The sequence below is a fragment of the Haematobia irritans genome, chromosome 3, assembly GCF_050003625.1.
Source record: "Haematobia irritans isolate KBUSLIRL chromosome 3, ASM5000362v1, whole genome shotgun sequence".
In the NCBI taxonomy this organism is placed as follows: Eukaryota; Metazoa; Arthropoda; class Insecta; order Diptera; family Muscidae; genus Haematobia; species Haematobia irritans.
Genome location: NC_134399.1, coordinates 76,313,006 through 76,331,030, shown reverse-complemented (window position 1 = coordinate 76,331,030; position 18,025 = coordinate 76,313,006). Strand labels below are relative to the sequence as shown.

The 18,025-nt window shown below is 34.9% G+C and overlaps 2 protein-coding genes across 3 annotated transcripts in view; both read left to right on the top strand.

Moving 5' to 3' along the window:
* Nucleotides 1-18,025, top strand: part of LOC142228796 (transcription factor grauzone-like) — an 84,830-nt gene that overhangs the window by 12,324 nt on the left and 54,481 nt on the right. The gene's annotated exons all lie outside the window — the stretch shown is intronic.
* The window catches only part of LOC142228795 (uncharacterized), a 53,316-nt gene that overhangs the window by 10,307 nt on the left and 24,984 nt on the right, over nucleotides 1-18,025 (top strand). Inside the window, exon 1 of one of the 2 annotated variants that reach the window (XM_075299313.1) lies at nucleotides 10,038-10,190. The exons of the other annotated variant lie outside the window; for it this stretch is intronic. Within the exon in view, the coding sequence (XP_075155428.1) occupies nucleotides 10,189-10,190 (2 nt within the window). The 5' untranslated portion in view covers nucleotides 10,038-10,188. Of the gene's footprint in view, nucleotides 1-10,037; nucleotides 10,191-18,025 lie in introns of those variants that run through there. 2 annotated transcript variants of the gene reach the window in all.

Sequence of the window (18,025 nt, the reverse complement as noted above, 5' to 3'; positions counted from 1 at the left end):
AATGGCAAGATGCCAAATCCGGCCAAAACAGTACGGAACAACCGTGTTTCTTCAGGAAAGGCAGCAGACGTTTATTCAAACACTCTTTCACGTAAATTTCTTGGTTGACAGTCCCGGAAGCTATGAAAATGCTGCTTTTCAAGCCACAGGTACAGATGGCTTGCCAAACCAGATATTTCTTTGCGAACTTTGACAGTTTTATGTGCTTGAAAATATCTGCTACCTTTCCCCTTCCTTTTGCCGTATAAAACTCCTGTCCCGGAAGCTGCTTGTTGTCGGCTTTGACGTAGGTTTCGTCGTCCATAACCACGCAGTCAAACTTCGTCAGCATCGTCGTGTACAGCCTCCGGGATTGCGCTTTGGCCGTCGTATTTTGTTTATCATCGCGATTTGGAGTCACTACCTTCTTGTAAGTCGATAGTCCGGCTCGTTTTTTGGCTCGATCCACGTTTGAAGACGATACACCCAGCTTATTTGCGGCATCTCGGAGAGAGAGGTTAGGGTTTCGCTTGAAACTACCGACAACTCTCTTTGTCGTCTCAGCGGCTTCCGGTTTTCGATTTCCCCCCGATCCAGACTTCCTGGCTGTCGACAAACGTTCCCCAAACACTTTAATTACATTTGTAACGGTTGATTTGGCAACTTCTAGCGATTTTGCCAGCTTTGCGTGCGTGTAGCTCGGATTTTCGCGATGCGCGAGCAAAAGTTTGATACGCTGCTCTTCTTGCTTGGACGGCATTTTGACAACTGAAGAGTGAATTCCAAAATCAAAATAGGAGCAACATTCTACACACACACACACCTTCAAAATAAGGGGTGTTCAGGTTTTTTAAATGCATTTTGACCGTATCACCATTTAGCTTTGCTGCAAGTAGAGGATGCTGATGAGGAATGTGGTAATTCCGAAATTTGACAAACATTCTTTTCCTCTGTTGGTTAAGCTATATTATTTCTATGAAATTCGATTTTAAAAAATCGAATAATCGAATTTTGATTGGTAAAAATAATCGAAAATCGATTTTTGATTAAAAGTCAATAATCGAAAAGTCAAAAAATCGATTATTGGTTTGTACTATGGATCCCTAGGCAATAGGTGACTGTCGTGAGGAAAGATAAAATAAATTTATCTAATGTCATGCAGTTTTAGGTCAGCTTTTATCTCAAATATCATAGTTTGTGTCGGCGTCACCCAGTTCTGTTTTCTGTCGCCTCTACTTTGTAATAACAAATGTTCCTTTTTATACCCTTAACCAAATAGTGGCCACATAGTTGATCTGCCAAAAAATGTGCTTACCAGAAATATTGATTTTAGACTCCATAATATATGTATTAGAGGTGTGCACGTGAGTAATATTTTGCTCATGCACACTCACGACGGAGAAATCTTATTCACGCACATTCACGCACGATATTTTTTGGTAGGACTCACGCTCACGAAAAGAAGATTTGTACTCACGCACACTTATGTTGGAAAATCTTTTAAATATCGTGAATCAGGAAAAATATCGTGACTCACGAAACATGTCGTGACTCACGAATAATTTTATGAGTAATTTACCAATAGAACCTGAGTGAAAAAATCAGTATGCGTGACTCACGACTCATGCATGAGTCACGCAAATTTTCGTGAGTCACGACAATTTCGTGTCACGTGCACACCTCTAATATGTATATCGATCGACCCAGAATCACCTCCTTGGTGTCCGTCCATCCATGTATTTGGTGTTCGCAGGATTCCGGTCGCATTTGTTAACCGATTTTGATGAAATTTGCTACACGATGGTTTTTTGACACAGGGAATTTGGTAAAATTGGATCAATTTTAGATATAACTCACATGTACATACACCCAGCAAAAAAAAGCGTCGCCAAAAAAGTAGTGAAAATGTTCTCTTTGGATTCGGAAGTGGTGCAAAATTGACGCAGAAGCGATGAATTTAACATGGGCTTGTCATTTCAACAGCCTTTGCACTGAATTGGCATCACTTCTTGAGGTGTGATCCGAATTCAATGTTTTGGATGCAAATTAAAAAATTCTGTGATATTTTGTCAAATAAATAATTTTTATAATTTTTAATGGATTCTACGCTTGTCAGAAACGTTTGACCTCAAATATTTTCAAAAATTCAAAATTTTTTCAGATTGGATTTAGCATTTTTTTCGACAAAATTTAAATGATTTCTACCATTTTATTAATTCATACTATGTTTTTAACCTATTTGAAACAAAAAAGTAAAAAATGCTCATTAAAAGTATGAAAAAACCAAGTTATAAAAAATTTTATTAAAAGAACTTCCTGGGTAGTTAAAATAAAGAATTGCATCTTCTGGAAGTGATTTTAAAGTTGTGCCTTTGGAAGAACTTCCAAATTTTTTTGCTGGGTATGTATCGCCTGATCTCGATAAATGGGGTCACATTGCGCTTTTTCTTAACCGATCGTCGATTGAAATTTGGCACAAATCGCTTCAGATTTAGATATAGCTCCCTTATATGTATCGTCCCATTTTGCCAAATGTGGTAAAAACACCTTTTTTTATTAACCGATCTTACTCAAATTTAGCACAAGGTATCTTTCTGTGGTATCAACTGAACCAAAAAAATGGCACCCATATCGGTTCAGATTTAGATATAACGTTAAAGCTGGGAGCCACCGTGGTGCAATGGTTAGCATGCCCGCCTTGCATACACAAGGTCGTGGGTTCGATTCCTGCTTCGATCGATCACCAAAAGTTTTTCAGCGGTGGATTTATCCCACCTCAGTAATGCTGGTGACATTTCTGAGGGTTTCAAAGCTTCTCTAAGTGGTTTCACTGCAATGTGGAACGCCGTTCGGACTCGGCTATAAAAAGGAGGTCCCTTGTCATTGAGCTTAACATGGAATCAGGCAGCACTCAGTGATAAGAGAGAAGTTCACCAATGTGGTATCACAATGGACTGAATAGTCTAAGTGAGTCTGATATATCGGGCTGCCACCTAACCTAAATATACAGCTATTATGCTTCCATACTGACCCCAAAATATTCTGATCCCTTTACATTTTTTAGTTACTCCGCAGAGATAAAAAAATAACAGGTGCCTATACATGTCAATTATGTAAGATAAGCTGTAATGACAGTGTAGGAGTATGTGATTCCAAGGGCCAACCAAATCAAGTCTATAGTATCACAATACAATTTTTTGATGCAAAGGTAAATTCAAAATGCCACTAAACCCTAAAATCCCTTTGGAATATTTTGAAAAATTCTTGAACATTTTAGTATTTGGAAATTCAATGTGGACCAAAAAATTCTGTGTCAGTTCTATGTATGGAATGTTGGCGACATATATCAGGATTCAATAATTTCCATAAGAGCATACTTCTGTTGCAGGAAAATCTAAATAGCCAAATCAAAAATGAGGAGTTTATTCAAGAAGGTGATATTAAAAGTTTATCACATGATAGCGGAAATACGGAGACATTCCAAGTACAATACTGCAGGAATTCCATAACCAATGTTAATGATTATGATAAGCAAGAAATGTTGCTGGAAACCCTCACTAACCAATCTGAAGTTCCCTCTTCCCCTGTATTTGGCAGAGGTCAGTTGATAATTACCGATAATGAAATAAACGTTCAAGCTAAAATTGCCGACCAAACCCAAACGAAATCTTCATTACAAGATGCGGCTTTGGGCAGCAGCATACCTTCTGATGATTTTGAGTTTGTCGATTTGAATGACCATTCCAATAATATTCAGATGGAGATCGAGAACGAATCAGAGCTGAATACAGATTCCAGTTCACAAGATAGCAAATCAACAAATGAAACCACGTCATTGAAAAAAATCCGTAGGAGATCGGAAAAGGAATTGGAGGAGAGTATAGCCAAATGGAATTCAGCCTTGGAGTGTTATGTTTGTCAACAAACATTCGAAACGTTTACTCTAATAAGGACTCATTTCACAAATGAGCATAAAGGCAAAGAATTTTATATTTTATGTTGTGATCGCAAATTCAAAGACAGGAGCCGGTATCAAAGCCATGCAATTCAACATATGATCCGCAAAACTTTTACATGTTCTACATGCAATAAAGAATTTAATAACAAATGGGTTTACCGTCGACACAGGATTGCGCTACACGGGTTGGTGCAACAACCAGACAAAGGCTTGGGGTTTGCTAATAATCTACGAGAGCACTCTACAACACATACGGCGGATGGCCATCCTTGTCCATATTGTGCCAAAAGTTATAAAAACTCGTTTGGATTGTTTTACCATTTTGGTTCAGATCATCGCGAAAAGCAAATTCATTTACATAGCGGGGGTACTGTGAAGTGCCTGGCATGTCAGGAAATATTCATGCATAGTCAAGAACTATACAATCACATACAATCTATACACCCGTCCGAATTTCGCCCTAGCCAAACAAATCTATAGTTAGATTAAGTTTTTTAATAAAAGATCTCAAATTAAAATACATATGTATGTGGTGTCTTGCTTTATTCAAAAATCATATTGTATTTTCGAATAAATATTTCACAGGGGTTCAAGATCCCAGTAAAAAAATTCAGCAGCTTTCTAAGGCAAGTCAATCAACGCTTTCCTCTGCCAGGAATTCAGTGATGATTTTATAAAGAAATGCCTCACTTGAATGTGCTTCTTCTTTGTATGAATTTTAGCGCTTTCAGAAGCAGTAAGTTTACATGAGGAAATCATTGCAACTTTAGTGCGCTTAACAATGCATATAATAATTTTGTAGCTTGGTAAGCGAAGTTAGATGCACCCGCTAGAGCTGCAAAACTATCGATAGTTTTACTTTTAAGGTACTATCGATATTTATTTTCCGATAGCGATACTATCGAAGACACCCAGATCACTAAAAAATACCGGCCATGCTATGTTCTAACAGGTTGGCTGGCACATAGATGGTGTCGCTAGTATTAAATGCATATTATTTTTATATAGTACCAACCTTAGGTTAGGTTAGGTTAGGTGGCAACCCGATGTATCAGGCTCACTTAGACTATTCAGTCCATTGTGATACCACATTGGTGGAAAAAAGCAATTTCGCGTTTTGATAAAATACTGTTTTCTGAAGAGAAAAAATACGGTGGAAGCAAAAACTTGGCTTGATAATGAGTTTCCGGACTCTGCCCCAGGGAAATCAACAATAATTGATTGGTATGCAAAATTCAAGCGTGGTGAAATGAGCACGGAGGACGGTGAACGCAGTGGACGCCCGAAAGAGGTGGTTACCGACGAAAACATCAACAAAATCCACAAAATGATTTTGAATGACCGTAAAATGAAGTTGATCGACATAGCAGAAGCCTTAAAGATATCAAAGGAACGTGTTGGTCATATCATTCATCAATATTTGGATATGTGGAAGCTCTGTGCAAAATGGGTGCCGCGCGAGTTCATATTTGACCAAAAACAACAACGTGTTAATGATTCTGAGCGGTGTTTGCAGCTGTTAACTCGTAATACAACCGAGTTTTTCCGTCGATATGTGACAATGGATGAAACATGGCTCCATCACTACACTCCTGAGTCCAAGTCGGCTGAGTGGACAGCGACCGGTGAATCGTCTACGAAGCGTGGAAAGGCTCAAAAGTCCGCTGGCAATGTAATGGCCTCTGTTTTTTGGGATGCGCATGGAATAATTTTTATCGATTATCTTGAGAAGGGAAAAACCATCAACAGTGACTATTATATGGCATTATTGGAGCGTTTGAAGGTCGAAAACGCGGCAAAACGGTCCCATATGAAGAAGAAAAAAGTGTTGTTCCATCAGGACAATGCACCGTGCCACAAGTCATTGAGAACGATGGCAAAAATTCATGAATTGGGCTTCGAATTGCTTCCCCACCCACCGCATTCTCCAGATCTGGCCCCAGCGACCTTTTCTTGTTCTCAGACCTCAAAAGGATGCTCGCAGGGAAAAATTTTGGCTTCAATGAAGAGGTGATCGCCGAAACTGAGGCCTTTTTTTAGGCAAAACCGAAGGAGTACTACCAAAGTGGTATCAAAAAATTGGAAGGTCGTTATAATCGTTGTATCGCTCTTGAAAAAATGTGTTTTTCTTTGTTAGACGGACTTATCAGCCAACCTGTTAATGTAGGTAACAATAACCCAAAACTGAAAAATTCAGATTTATTTTAATGTCTAAAGACTTATTTCTTTAAAAAAGATTATTTTTTCCTAAAGTTGACGTGACTATGCGTGAAATGAATTGCCTCTCCTTTTATTTTGTAGCAAAAAGTTTTTTCCTACAATAAACACAAGAAAACAAGTTAACACATAGTGAGCCGATCTATTTCAGGCTCAAGATGTTGGTGATAAAAACTTGGGCCTTAAGTATTTTGTACATTCCAGCATCCACGGAGTCTGAATGACTTGTTTGAAATCAAATAATATCAACAAGTTCTCAAAGAAAAACATTTCAAATGGGAAATAATTAGTTATTGCAAAATGTCCGATAGTATCGATACTATCGATTGTTTTTATTGAAACTATCGAAAATATCAAATGGTGTGACTATCGATAGTTTTACATCTCTGGCACCTGCTAGCTCTAATGCAAAAAATCATAAAAAAATATTAATTGCGTCACCCGCTATAAACGAAGGGGCTATACCTAAAATTGTATAGTGTTCACAAAAAATTTTCAAACACTTAATTCATAAATTGTCTCAAAAAGATACATAATTGAAAACAATACTGGTTTTTTGAATGACTATGAATGAATACATTACGTTAATGAAATTTTTTATATTATAAATGAATTATACATATTTTTTGATACTGAAAAAATAATACATAATAGATATTAAAAAAATGTAACTTTCCCGTTTTTCTTTTGAATTTTGTTTGCCATAATTGTTAGCATATACAATAGGCCTATATATATTAAAAGAACCAAGTATTTTATTTTACTTGAGCAATTGAAACGTGGTTAAAGTTGTTTTATTTTATCTCCCTCTTGTTAAGAGGCTTCTTCACCTTGTTTTACTGCAGTTATGTCTAAGTAGCTTTCCAATGAAAAGGGTTTCCATAGGAATTTTGTTGCCATAGGAATTTGAAAAATAAAAAAAAATTAAAATTTTATTCATTTAAAAATTTTCAACGGATAGAGACAATATTAGTTGGTGATTGTAAAATTCAGTTTTTAACGGATATATACATAATAGAAACGTTTTATAATTAAACGTTTTATAACAAAGTGACCACGAAACTCCCTTAAGTCAAGGATTTCGCATATCTTCAAGCTAGAACCATATTTTAATCTCCGAATAAGATTTTTACTTCTAGCGAGAACAATATTTTAATCTTCGAAAAAGATTTTGTAAAGATAAGGAGTGGTAAGTTCCATTTAAATTATTTACGTCCGTTTAATATAATTATGACCCTCAATTGGCTGGACATTCGGACGAATACAACCCGAATTTTACTGTCACTCCTTATATACGACGTATCCCATGCATTGTTCTCATCGGGAATGGTGTTGTAAACTCTAATTATTACATCTATGGGGTCAACTAACTAATAATATCCAAAGCTAAACCCGGATCAAATATTATATAAAAATATAGGTTATCCCTAACGATAAACCCGGTTCTAATATTTGTACCAAAATTGAGATTATAACATACCGAAACCGCAATACGATTGCCACAAAGAATTAATAACATCGAATTAAAGCTACTCGGGGTTTAATGGATGATAATATTTTATTTAAATAAATTACCATAACAAAACGTCTTACATCAACACTATTATGTACAGAGCTATCCATGTTGAGATTACTACTTGTCAAAGAAATGAATACATAGAAAACGCACATCAAGAAATAGGCCTCTTTACGAGGATGTATGGTGAGTTTAATATTAAATACGTACATTTGCGATAGCTCTTGAATAAACAATTACGATCAATAACCACTAATTCAATTTCAAAAGCAAATTTAAACGAAAAACTCTTGCTCACAAAGCTCTTTCATATGTGATATATGTACTTTTTGAATTCATTATTGTACACTAAAATAACATCCTACACATGTGGAGTGCTTATACAAGTAGGGACAATACCCGCTGGTACAAGGAACTAGTTTTGTTCCAGAATGTAGCCACACATCGAGTAAAGTATAGTAGTTCTACTTCTGATTACGTTCAATGGGTTTGAGTGGCGAATTTAACATAGACATGTCTTACGCGAGTATGAATTGCCCCCATTTCGATTACTGATTCACACTCAAAAAAAAGTGAACTCTCTATTTCACTAAAGCCAATTTAACTTTATATTAGTTCATAGAATCATTATGTTTGGAAAAAGTTTACTTTACTCAAATAATTTTTTGCGTACGTTAGTTAAATGAACTAAAAAACAGGAAAAAATTATACAAAAATAAAGCATAAAGGTTTCCTAATTTCGTATTTCTCACAAAATAGTTCATTATTTCTTTAAATTTGTAAATTTTACCAAAAATGTGTCCATCATGAACTTCGTATGGCACTAAAGACATTCTTGCAATTTTGAACTCCAAGATTTCTCTTAAAACTACAAAATTTTCTTTAACAAGTGCAAAAACTTAGTTATGTCTAATAAATTTTCTTGAATTTGTCGAAAAATATTTACTTATTTTTACCATATCGGAGTGATGCTAGCGCTTGTAATACTGTTTAGTTAAAATTTTCTAAAAAAAATCAAAATTTTCTAAAATTAATCGAAAGTTATCTTTCCTGGTGGGTTCACTGTTTTTTCAGTGCACCGTATCAGAACTAGTTGTTTAGTTATTTGAATTGTGGTAGTAGAACGAAACCATTGAGCAATGGTTCCTAAACGATTACATTGTAATCATATATGGTCAAATGTTAAAATAACTTCAAACGCTCAGAAAACTAATTTGTTTTTAATTAAGTTTTTATTTTTTTAATAAAAATAATTAATTTGTATTTAATAAATACAATTTTATAAAAACATAATTATATTTTTTCACTTGTTAAAGAACATTTTGGAGTTCAAAATTGCAAGAATGTCTTCAGTTCAAGATGGGCGCATTTGTAGTAAAATTTACAAATCTAAAGAAATAATGAACTACATATTTTGTGAGAAGTACGAATTTAGTTAATATGTTTCATTTGTGTATAACTTTTTCCCGCTTTTTAGTTCATTTAACTAACGTTTCCAAAAATTTTTTTGCGTTAAGGAAACTTTCTCCGAACATAAAAATTCCATGAACTAAAATAAAGTTAAATTGTCTTTAGTGAAATAGAGGGTTAACATTTTTTGAGTATATGTTTTTAATTCATTTTTTTATTGAAAAAATATAAATAAAACGAAAAACGAACTAAGTAACAGTGAATAATTTGTATGGTAATAATAGATTTAACAAATTCTTTTGGTGGCTAGTAATCAATATAATGTACTGTCAAAATACAAATCATGTATATCAGTGTGAATTTAGAATAGCTACCCAACATCAGACTATGTGAAAATTATTTTTATTATTTTAATATTTTTTATTTCCGTTGTTGTTTCTTTTATTTCAGCTTATTATTTCCATTAGATATTTTAATGAAAGGTTATTATAACCCAATTTGATTTGTGGTGAATTTCTATATATAGCATGACTTACATAAAGATTTATTTCATGTAACTTTGTTTTACCGGTATTTCACAAAGTAGACAAACTCTTCAATAAACCAGGAATATTCCTTTATATAAAGAGTACAGCACATGTAAATGCACAAAATAATAATACTCTCCATAGTGAAAGTTTTTTTTTTTTGCTTTTTTACTCAACACACATTGGCATTACTAGGTATCTTCAATACTATAAAACGAGATAATTTATCTAGAACGAATGCTATGAAGAGTATTTAAAAGTCTCTCACCTAAAACACATACATATCTCAAAGCATTGCTTGTATAAACTTTCTTCTCTTCCACTCCCATAATGGGAGTGGGAGATCGATTTGCTGAGCCAGTCATCAATGGTTGTCTGGCGTTCTTTAGATGGACTTTATGTCGAAATGTGTTCATTTTGTGTAGTATAAGTTGCTTCAATCAATGGAGGGAGATCAAACAACGTGCACATCAGTATAACAGCGTCATGTGTGGCGTTTAGTTCTTGTGTTTTTCGTTTGTGGCTACGTATTATTTATATTTAATAAATTATTAAAACTAAACATAAGCACACAATAATTGATGTAAGTAACAGTGATTTTTAGTCAATATATACATTTGGTCTAACAGAAAAATTATTGCATTCCACATAGTTCGTATTTTGTGTTGTTTTGTATTTCTCTCACAATCTTTTCTTTGCTTTGGTGTATTCGCACGCGCCGCAATGTCATGTATTGTTTTGTGTTATAATGTGAATTTTGTACAGTGGGTACATATGTCTGAAAAAATATTGTACATCTCTTTTGCCTAGAATTTGTCAAAACACATATAAGAAAATGTTATCGAAACACCATGTCCTTTTGGTGTCCTTTGGTATGATGAAAATGTATGTATGAAAATGTTTCGTTTAAGAAAAACGTTTATAAGAAAAAAAAAACTGATGAAAGAACAATTTTACAACCACGCTAAATGGCGATTCCAATATAGCTCCTATAAGAAAATTTGATTTGACCAAAGAAAAAAAAAAATATTTTAAATCCTGCTTTTGAATTTCCGAACAACAGATTTAGAGACAAAACTAAGTACGTAAATTAATTTTTAAAACTTATATTATTTTTATTCTATGACAGAAGTAAGTCTGTACAAAAAAAGCCACACACCAAATTTCATCAAAATCGGTTAATAATTGCGACCGGAATCCTTCGGACAACAAATACATGGACGGATGGACACCAAGCGCTAGATCGACTAAGGAGGTGATTCTGAGTCGATCGGCATATATTTTATGGGGTCTAAAATCAATATTTCTGATAGGCACATTTTTTGGCAGATCAAAGTTATTATACCCTGACCACTATATGGTTTAGGGTATAAAAAGCATATAAGTTTTGTTTTTGATATGTCTGACTTTTATCCGTAGATACTGTACGAGGGCAGTTCGGAAACTTCTTAGCCTAGCACAAAAGGCGCGGTATAAACAGAAAAAAGTTAAGTGTTTTGGAAACTTCCATCTCTGTTATGAACACATATTAAATTTTGTTTTGATCTGGCAACTCCTTCATATAGAAAAAAAGACGCACCCGCAATTTTTTTACATGGGAAAAATTAGAAATGCGTGCTATCATTAAATATTTACATTTTATTTATTATAATTAAAATGACAATAAATAAAAAGATTTTAAGCACTAGCAACTAAGGCTATCGGCAGTAATATTTACATAAAAAAGGTTTATCGGGACAAGAAATTCATAATGATATGTTATGGTGAATGTGCTAGGTGAAAGTGCTCCTTCATATGCAACAGTAAAAAATTGGGCTGCTGAATTTAAACGTGGTCGTACAAGCATTGAAGATGAACCACGTAGTGGACGTTCAAAAACAGCACCAACAACAGAAATTGTAGCCAAAGTGCATGATATGGTATTAAATGATCGACGAATAAAAGTGCGTGAAATTGCTAATATCATGGACATCTCAAATGATCGAGTCCATTTAATTTTGCATGAAGAACTACAGATGAAAAAGCTTTCTGCAAGATGGGTTCCGCATTTGTTAACAGTCGATCAAAAACGCATAAGAATGAACATTTCTCAAGCTTGTTTGGATCGTTTTAAGCGAAATAAAATGGATTTTAAGCGTCGTTTCATAACTGTTGATGAGACATGAATCCACCACTATACTCCAGAGATAAAAGAACAATCCAAACAATGGACTGAAGCTGGAGGAAGTGCCCCAAAGAAGACAAAAACAATTAAATCGGCTGGTGAGGTTATGGCAACGGTTTTTTGAGACTTCAAAGGTGTTTTATTGATTGATAAAGGGTGATTTGTTAAGAGCTTGATAACTTTTAAAAAAAAAAAAAAAACGCATAAAATTTGCAAAATCTCATCGGTTCTTTATTTGAAACGTTAGATTGGTCCATGACATTTACTTTTTGAAGATAATTTCATTTAAATGTTGACCGCGGCTGCGTCTTAGGTGGTCCATTCGGAAAGTCCAATTTTGGGCAACTTTTTCGAGCATTTCGGCCGGAATAGCCCGAATTTCTTCGGAAATGTTGTCTTCCAAAGCTGGAATAGTTGCTGGCTTATTTCTGTAGACTTTAGACTTGACGTAGCCCCACAAAAAATAGTCTAAAGGCGTCAAATCGCATGATCTTGGTGGCCAACTTACCGGTCCATTTCTTGAGATGAATTGTTCTCCGAAGTTTTCCCTCAAAATGGCCATAGAATCGCGAGCTGTGTGGCATGTAGCGCCATCTTGTTGAAACCACATGTCAACCAAGTTCAGTTCTTCCATTTTTGGCAACAAAAAGTTTGTTAGCATCGAACGATAGCGATCGCCATTCACCGTAACGTTGCGTCCAACAGCATCTTTGAAAAAATACGGTCCAATGATTCCACCAGCGTACAAACCACACCAAACAGTGCATTTTTCGGGATGCATGGGCAGTTCTTGAACGGCTTCTGGTTGCTCTTCACTCCAAATGCGGCAATTTTGCTTATTTACGTAGCCATTCAACCAGAAATGAGCCTCATCGCTGAACAAAATTTGTCGATAAAAAAGCGGATTTTCTGCCAACTTTTCTAGGGCCCATTCACTGAAAATTCGACGTTGTGGCTCGTTAGTAAGTCTATTCATGATGAAATGTCAAAGCATACTGAGCATCTTTCTCTTTGACACCATGTCTGAAATCCCACGTGATCTGTCAAATACTAATGCATGAAAATCCTAACCTCAAAAGAATCACCATTTATTTTAATCAAGGGATGGACTAAGTGTATTGAAGTTTCAGGAGATTATATTGAAAAATAAAAAAAAATTTGGAAAACTAACTATTCTCTTTCATTGATAGGCTAAGAAGTTTACGAACCGCTCTCGTATTTTTATTCTATGACAGAAGTAAGTCTTTAAATATCCTTTGTTTTTTCTTTAATCCTTATAAGAAACAAGTAAGTAACGTAGAAAGTCGGGCGGGGCCGACTATATCATACCCTAAACCACCCCTACTGAAGTAGTAAACATAAGCATTTGTGGGGTAACATTGGTATAGGTTTGAGCGATAAACCGCATTTCCATATTTAATAACATTAAGGGGTACATTTTTATGGGAGTTTTGTCACGAGTATATCTAATATTGGGTCCAATAACAAGAAAGAAGAAATCGCTCAATTAGTGTGCGTAATAAATCAAAATTCGGGAAAATCGGGCAATATTATTATAAAAGAGTTACATGCAAGTCTAAAGGCGATCGGATAATACGTAAAAATTTGAATCTTGAGTAGCATTGGTTAATAATTAAGAGTATCACAAAAAAATCGCTTCTGTAACATATACTCCCAAACATATTTTGCTTCAAGCATATACATTTTTGGGTATTGCCCAAACATTTATATGTTTGATCTCTTCCAATATATATTATATTTGTTAGCATATTGGTCTAAACAATATATGTTTGGGTAGTCTAAGTTCCAAACATTTTGTATTTTTGCATCCAAATTCAATAATGTTGTCTTCCAAAAAAACAATATGTTATTATGTGAACATATAATATGTTTGGAAGCATTTTGCACCCAAAAATATTATATGCTTAAAAAAATTCTCCCAAACAATATTGTGCTCAAAACTTTATTTATTTATTTATATATTTACAATCATAATGAATTATGAATATAAACAGGTAATATAGGTGCTAACAACATAGGTTTTCGACCTGAATGCTCAAAATTTTGTTTCTGCCTAATTGTATATTCCCCCACATCTTTCTCACTTCCACGAGATTTTTTAGTTCTTAGCACCTTTTTCTGTAATACAAACATTGTAGAAGAAATTATTAAATTTTATGATTTTTTTTTATTTTAATTTTACCTTTTGCCGGACGGGGATTCGAACAGCGGACCACACAGTTTGTAAGGATCAAAGAAGTAGCTGATCAATTGCCCAAGGAAAAATAAAATGTTAATTTTGTAATAACAAGCAACAACCACCAACTTAATTCAATATCGCTCCCTGTTAAATAGCGCTCCAAGCTACTAAACACATATATGTTTATAGGATATTTCTAAATTAATATATGTTTGCATCCAAGCATATTATATTTACAAACATTTTATGTCCCAAACATAATATGTTCTAACATATTAACATTTATGTCCCAAACATGTTATGCTAGTTTATGAACATTATATGCTTGCACTTAAAAATATTGTGTTTAAAAATTTGTGTTCCAAACATATAATGTTTATAGCCAAACATATGAACATATGGGAAGATAGAGCGATGTATATATATGGGAGCTATATATAAATCTGAACCGATTTGGATGATATTTTCCAGGTTTGGTTGATACCACAGAGTGTTACTGTGTGCTAAATTTGAGTAAGATCGGCTAATAGATGAGGCCACTATGGTAAAAATAGCGTTATTAGGGACAATTTTTTCAAAATTAGGTGCTACATATATATGGGAGTAGGTTTGGTTGATATTACAGCATATTACCTTGTGCTGAATTTGAGGAGTAAGATCGGTTAATAAATGAGGTCACTATGGCCAAAAATAAAGTTATTGGAGACAATTTTTTCAAAATCGGACGCTGCATATATATGAGAGCTATATCTAAATCTGAACCGATTTGGATGATATTTTGCAGGCTTGGTAGATATCTCAGAAGGTTACTGTGTGCCAAATTTGAGATCAGTTAATAAATAAGGCTATTAAGACCAAATTTTCGAAAATGGGGCGATACATACACAGAAAAAAATTTCACGAAAATTTTTCCAATTAAAATTTTAATTGAGTTTTAAAAAATATTCAATTAAAAATTTAATTGATTCAACAATTTTTTTAATTGAAACAAAAATCAATCACAAAAGTTAATAAAGGGTGATTTGTTAAGAGATTGATAACTTTTTTAAAAAAAAAAAAACGCATAAAATTTGCAAAATCTCATCGGTTCTTTATTTGAAACGTTAGATTGGTCCATGACATTTACTTTTTGAAGATAATTTCATTTAAATGTTGACCGCGGCTGCGTCTTAGGTGGTCCATTCGGAAAGTCCAATTTTGGGCAACTTTTTCGAGCATTTCGGCCGGAATAGCCCGAATTTCTTCGGAAATGTTGTCTTCCAAAGCTGGAATAGTGGCTGGCTTATTTCTGTAGACTTTAGACTTGACGTAGCCCCACAAAAAATAGTCTAAAGGCGTCAAATCGCATGATCTTGGTGGCCAACTTACCGGTCCATTTCTTGAGATGAATTGTTCTCCGAAGTTTTCCCTCAAAATGGCCATAGAATCGCGAGCTGTGTGGCATGTAGCGCCATCTTGTTGAAACCACATGTCAACCAAGTTCAGTTCTTCCATTTTTGGCAACAAAAAGTTTGTTAGCATCGAACGATAGCGATCGCCATTCACCGTAACGTTGCGTCCAACAGCATCTTTGAAAAAATACGGTCCAATGATTCCACCAGCGTACAAACCACACCAAACAGTGCATTTTTCGGGATGCATGGGCAGTTCTTGAACGGCTTCTGGTTACTCTTCACTCCAAATGCGGCAATTTTGCTTATTTACGTAGCCATTCAACCAGAAATGAGCCTCATCGCTGAACAAAATTTGTCGATAAAAAAGCGGATTTTCTGCCAACTTTTCTAGGGCCCATTCACTGAAAATTCGACGTTGTGGCAGATCGTAAGTCTATTCATGATGAAATGTCAAAGCATACTGAGCATCTTTCTCTTTGACACCATGTCTGAAATCCCACGTGATCTGTCAAATACTAATGCATGAAAATCCTAACCTCAAAAGAATCACCCTTTAGTATCAATTAATTTTTTAATTGAATCAATTAATTTTTTAATTGACCTTCAATTAATTTTTTTAATTAATTAATTGGATCAATTAACTTCTTGATTGAATCAGAAAAAAAATTTTTGTGTGTATATATGGGAGCTATAGCTATAAATTTGATCCGATTTTTACCAAATTCAATAGCGTTCGGCCTTGTACCAAAAAAACACCAATTTCATGGTAGTCCCCATATAAACCCCCAGATTTCACTTTTAGAGACCCCTGAGAGATCAAATTTCCGTTTGAAATTTAGTACGTAAATATTTTCTAACAACTGTGCAAAAAATTGGCTCATATCGGTCCACAACTATATATAGGTCCCATATAAACCGATCCAAATTTGACTTCCAAATCTGGGGATCGGTTTATATGGGGGCTATGTATAATTATGGACCGATGTAAACCAATTTTTGCATGGTTGTGGGAGACCATATATTAACAACATGTACCAAATTTCAACCGGATCGGATGAATTTTGCTCCTCCACGAGGCTCCACAAGCCAAATCTGAGCGTCGATTTATATGGGGGCTATACGTAAAAGTGGTCCGATATGGCCCATTTGGAATACGATCCGACCTACATCAATAACAACTACTTGTGCCAAGTTTCAAGTCGATATCTTGTTTCATTCGGAAGCCATCATGGTGCAATGGTTAGCATGCCCGCCTTGCATACACAAGGTCGTGGGTTCGATTCCTGCTTCGACCGAACACCAAAAAGTTTTTCAGCGGTGGATTATCCCACCTCAGTAATGCTGGTGACATGAGGGTTTCAAAGCTTCTCTAAGTGGTTTCACTGCAATGTGGAACGCCGTTCGGACTCGGCTATAAAAAGGAGGTCCCTTGTCATTGAGCTTAACATGGAATCGGGCAGCACTCAGTGATAAGAGAGAAGTTCGCCAATGTGTTATCACAATGGACTGAATAGTGTAAGTGAGCCTGATACATCGGGCTGCCACCTAACCTAACCTAACCTTCGTTCGGAAGTTAGCGTGATTTCAGCAGACAGACGGACGGACGGACGGACGGACATGCACAGATCAACTCAGAATTTCACCACGACCCAGAAAATATATATTTTATGGGGTCTTAGAGCAATATTTCGATGTGTTACAAACGGAATGACAAAGTTAATATACCCCCCATCCTATGGCGGAGGGTATAAAAAGCAAGCTATAAATAATTGAATTAAAAGAACTTCATGTGCAGTTAAAGTAAAGAACATCTTTGGGAGTACATCTTTTAGAAGTTCCTTTGGAAGAACTTCCAAATTTTTTTGCTGGGCTGTTTCTTCGTGACGTTACATACAAATACACAAACTTATTATATCCTGTACCACAGTAGTTGTGTCTTTAGAAGAACTTTCAGTTTGTTACTGGGTGGGTATATATGGCACCTGTATATATAAATTTGAGCAAATTTATTACAAACTACCACAATAGTGGGGAAGGGTATAAAGAGCCAATTTCTGTATACACATTTGAATTCTAAAGCCAAATAAATTCCTCATCTTTAGATGCAAATAAATAACGATGAAAATTTGTCTTAATTCAAAAACCTCGGACTTAAACAGAGAGATGCAAATTTCCATTTATACCAATTTTAATTAAAATGGAATTCGTCCTTAATGTTGTGTACTAAAATATAGGTTGCATAATGTTTCATATAAGATCAATATTTTTTCAGTTTAGAAAAAAGAGCAATGTGAAACTCCGTTTGGACTCGGCTATAAAACGGAGGTCCCTTGTCATTGAGCTTAACTATGGAATCGGGCAGCACTTAGCGATAAGAGGAAAGTTCATCACTGTGGTGTCACAATGGACTGAATAGTCTAAGGCTATGGTCACACTAGGCAAATATTTGACCAAAATGGGTGTCAAACACTTTTTCAAATTCATTTTCCAAATATCTTGATACGGTTTTTGGAAAACAATCCTACCATGATGTTATGTATCCAATATGAGCTAAATATGTTTTCTGGTTTGGCTGTGGCGACGGATTCTTTTTTGATTTCTGTCAAATATTTGCCCAGTGTGACCATAGTATAAGTGAGCCTGAAATATCGGACTGCCAC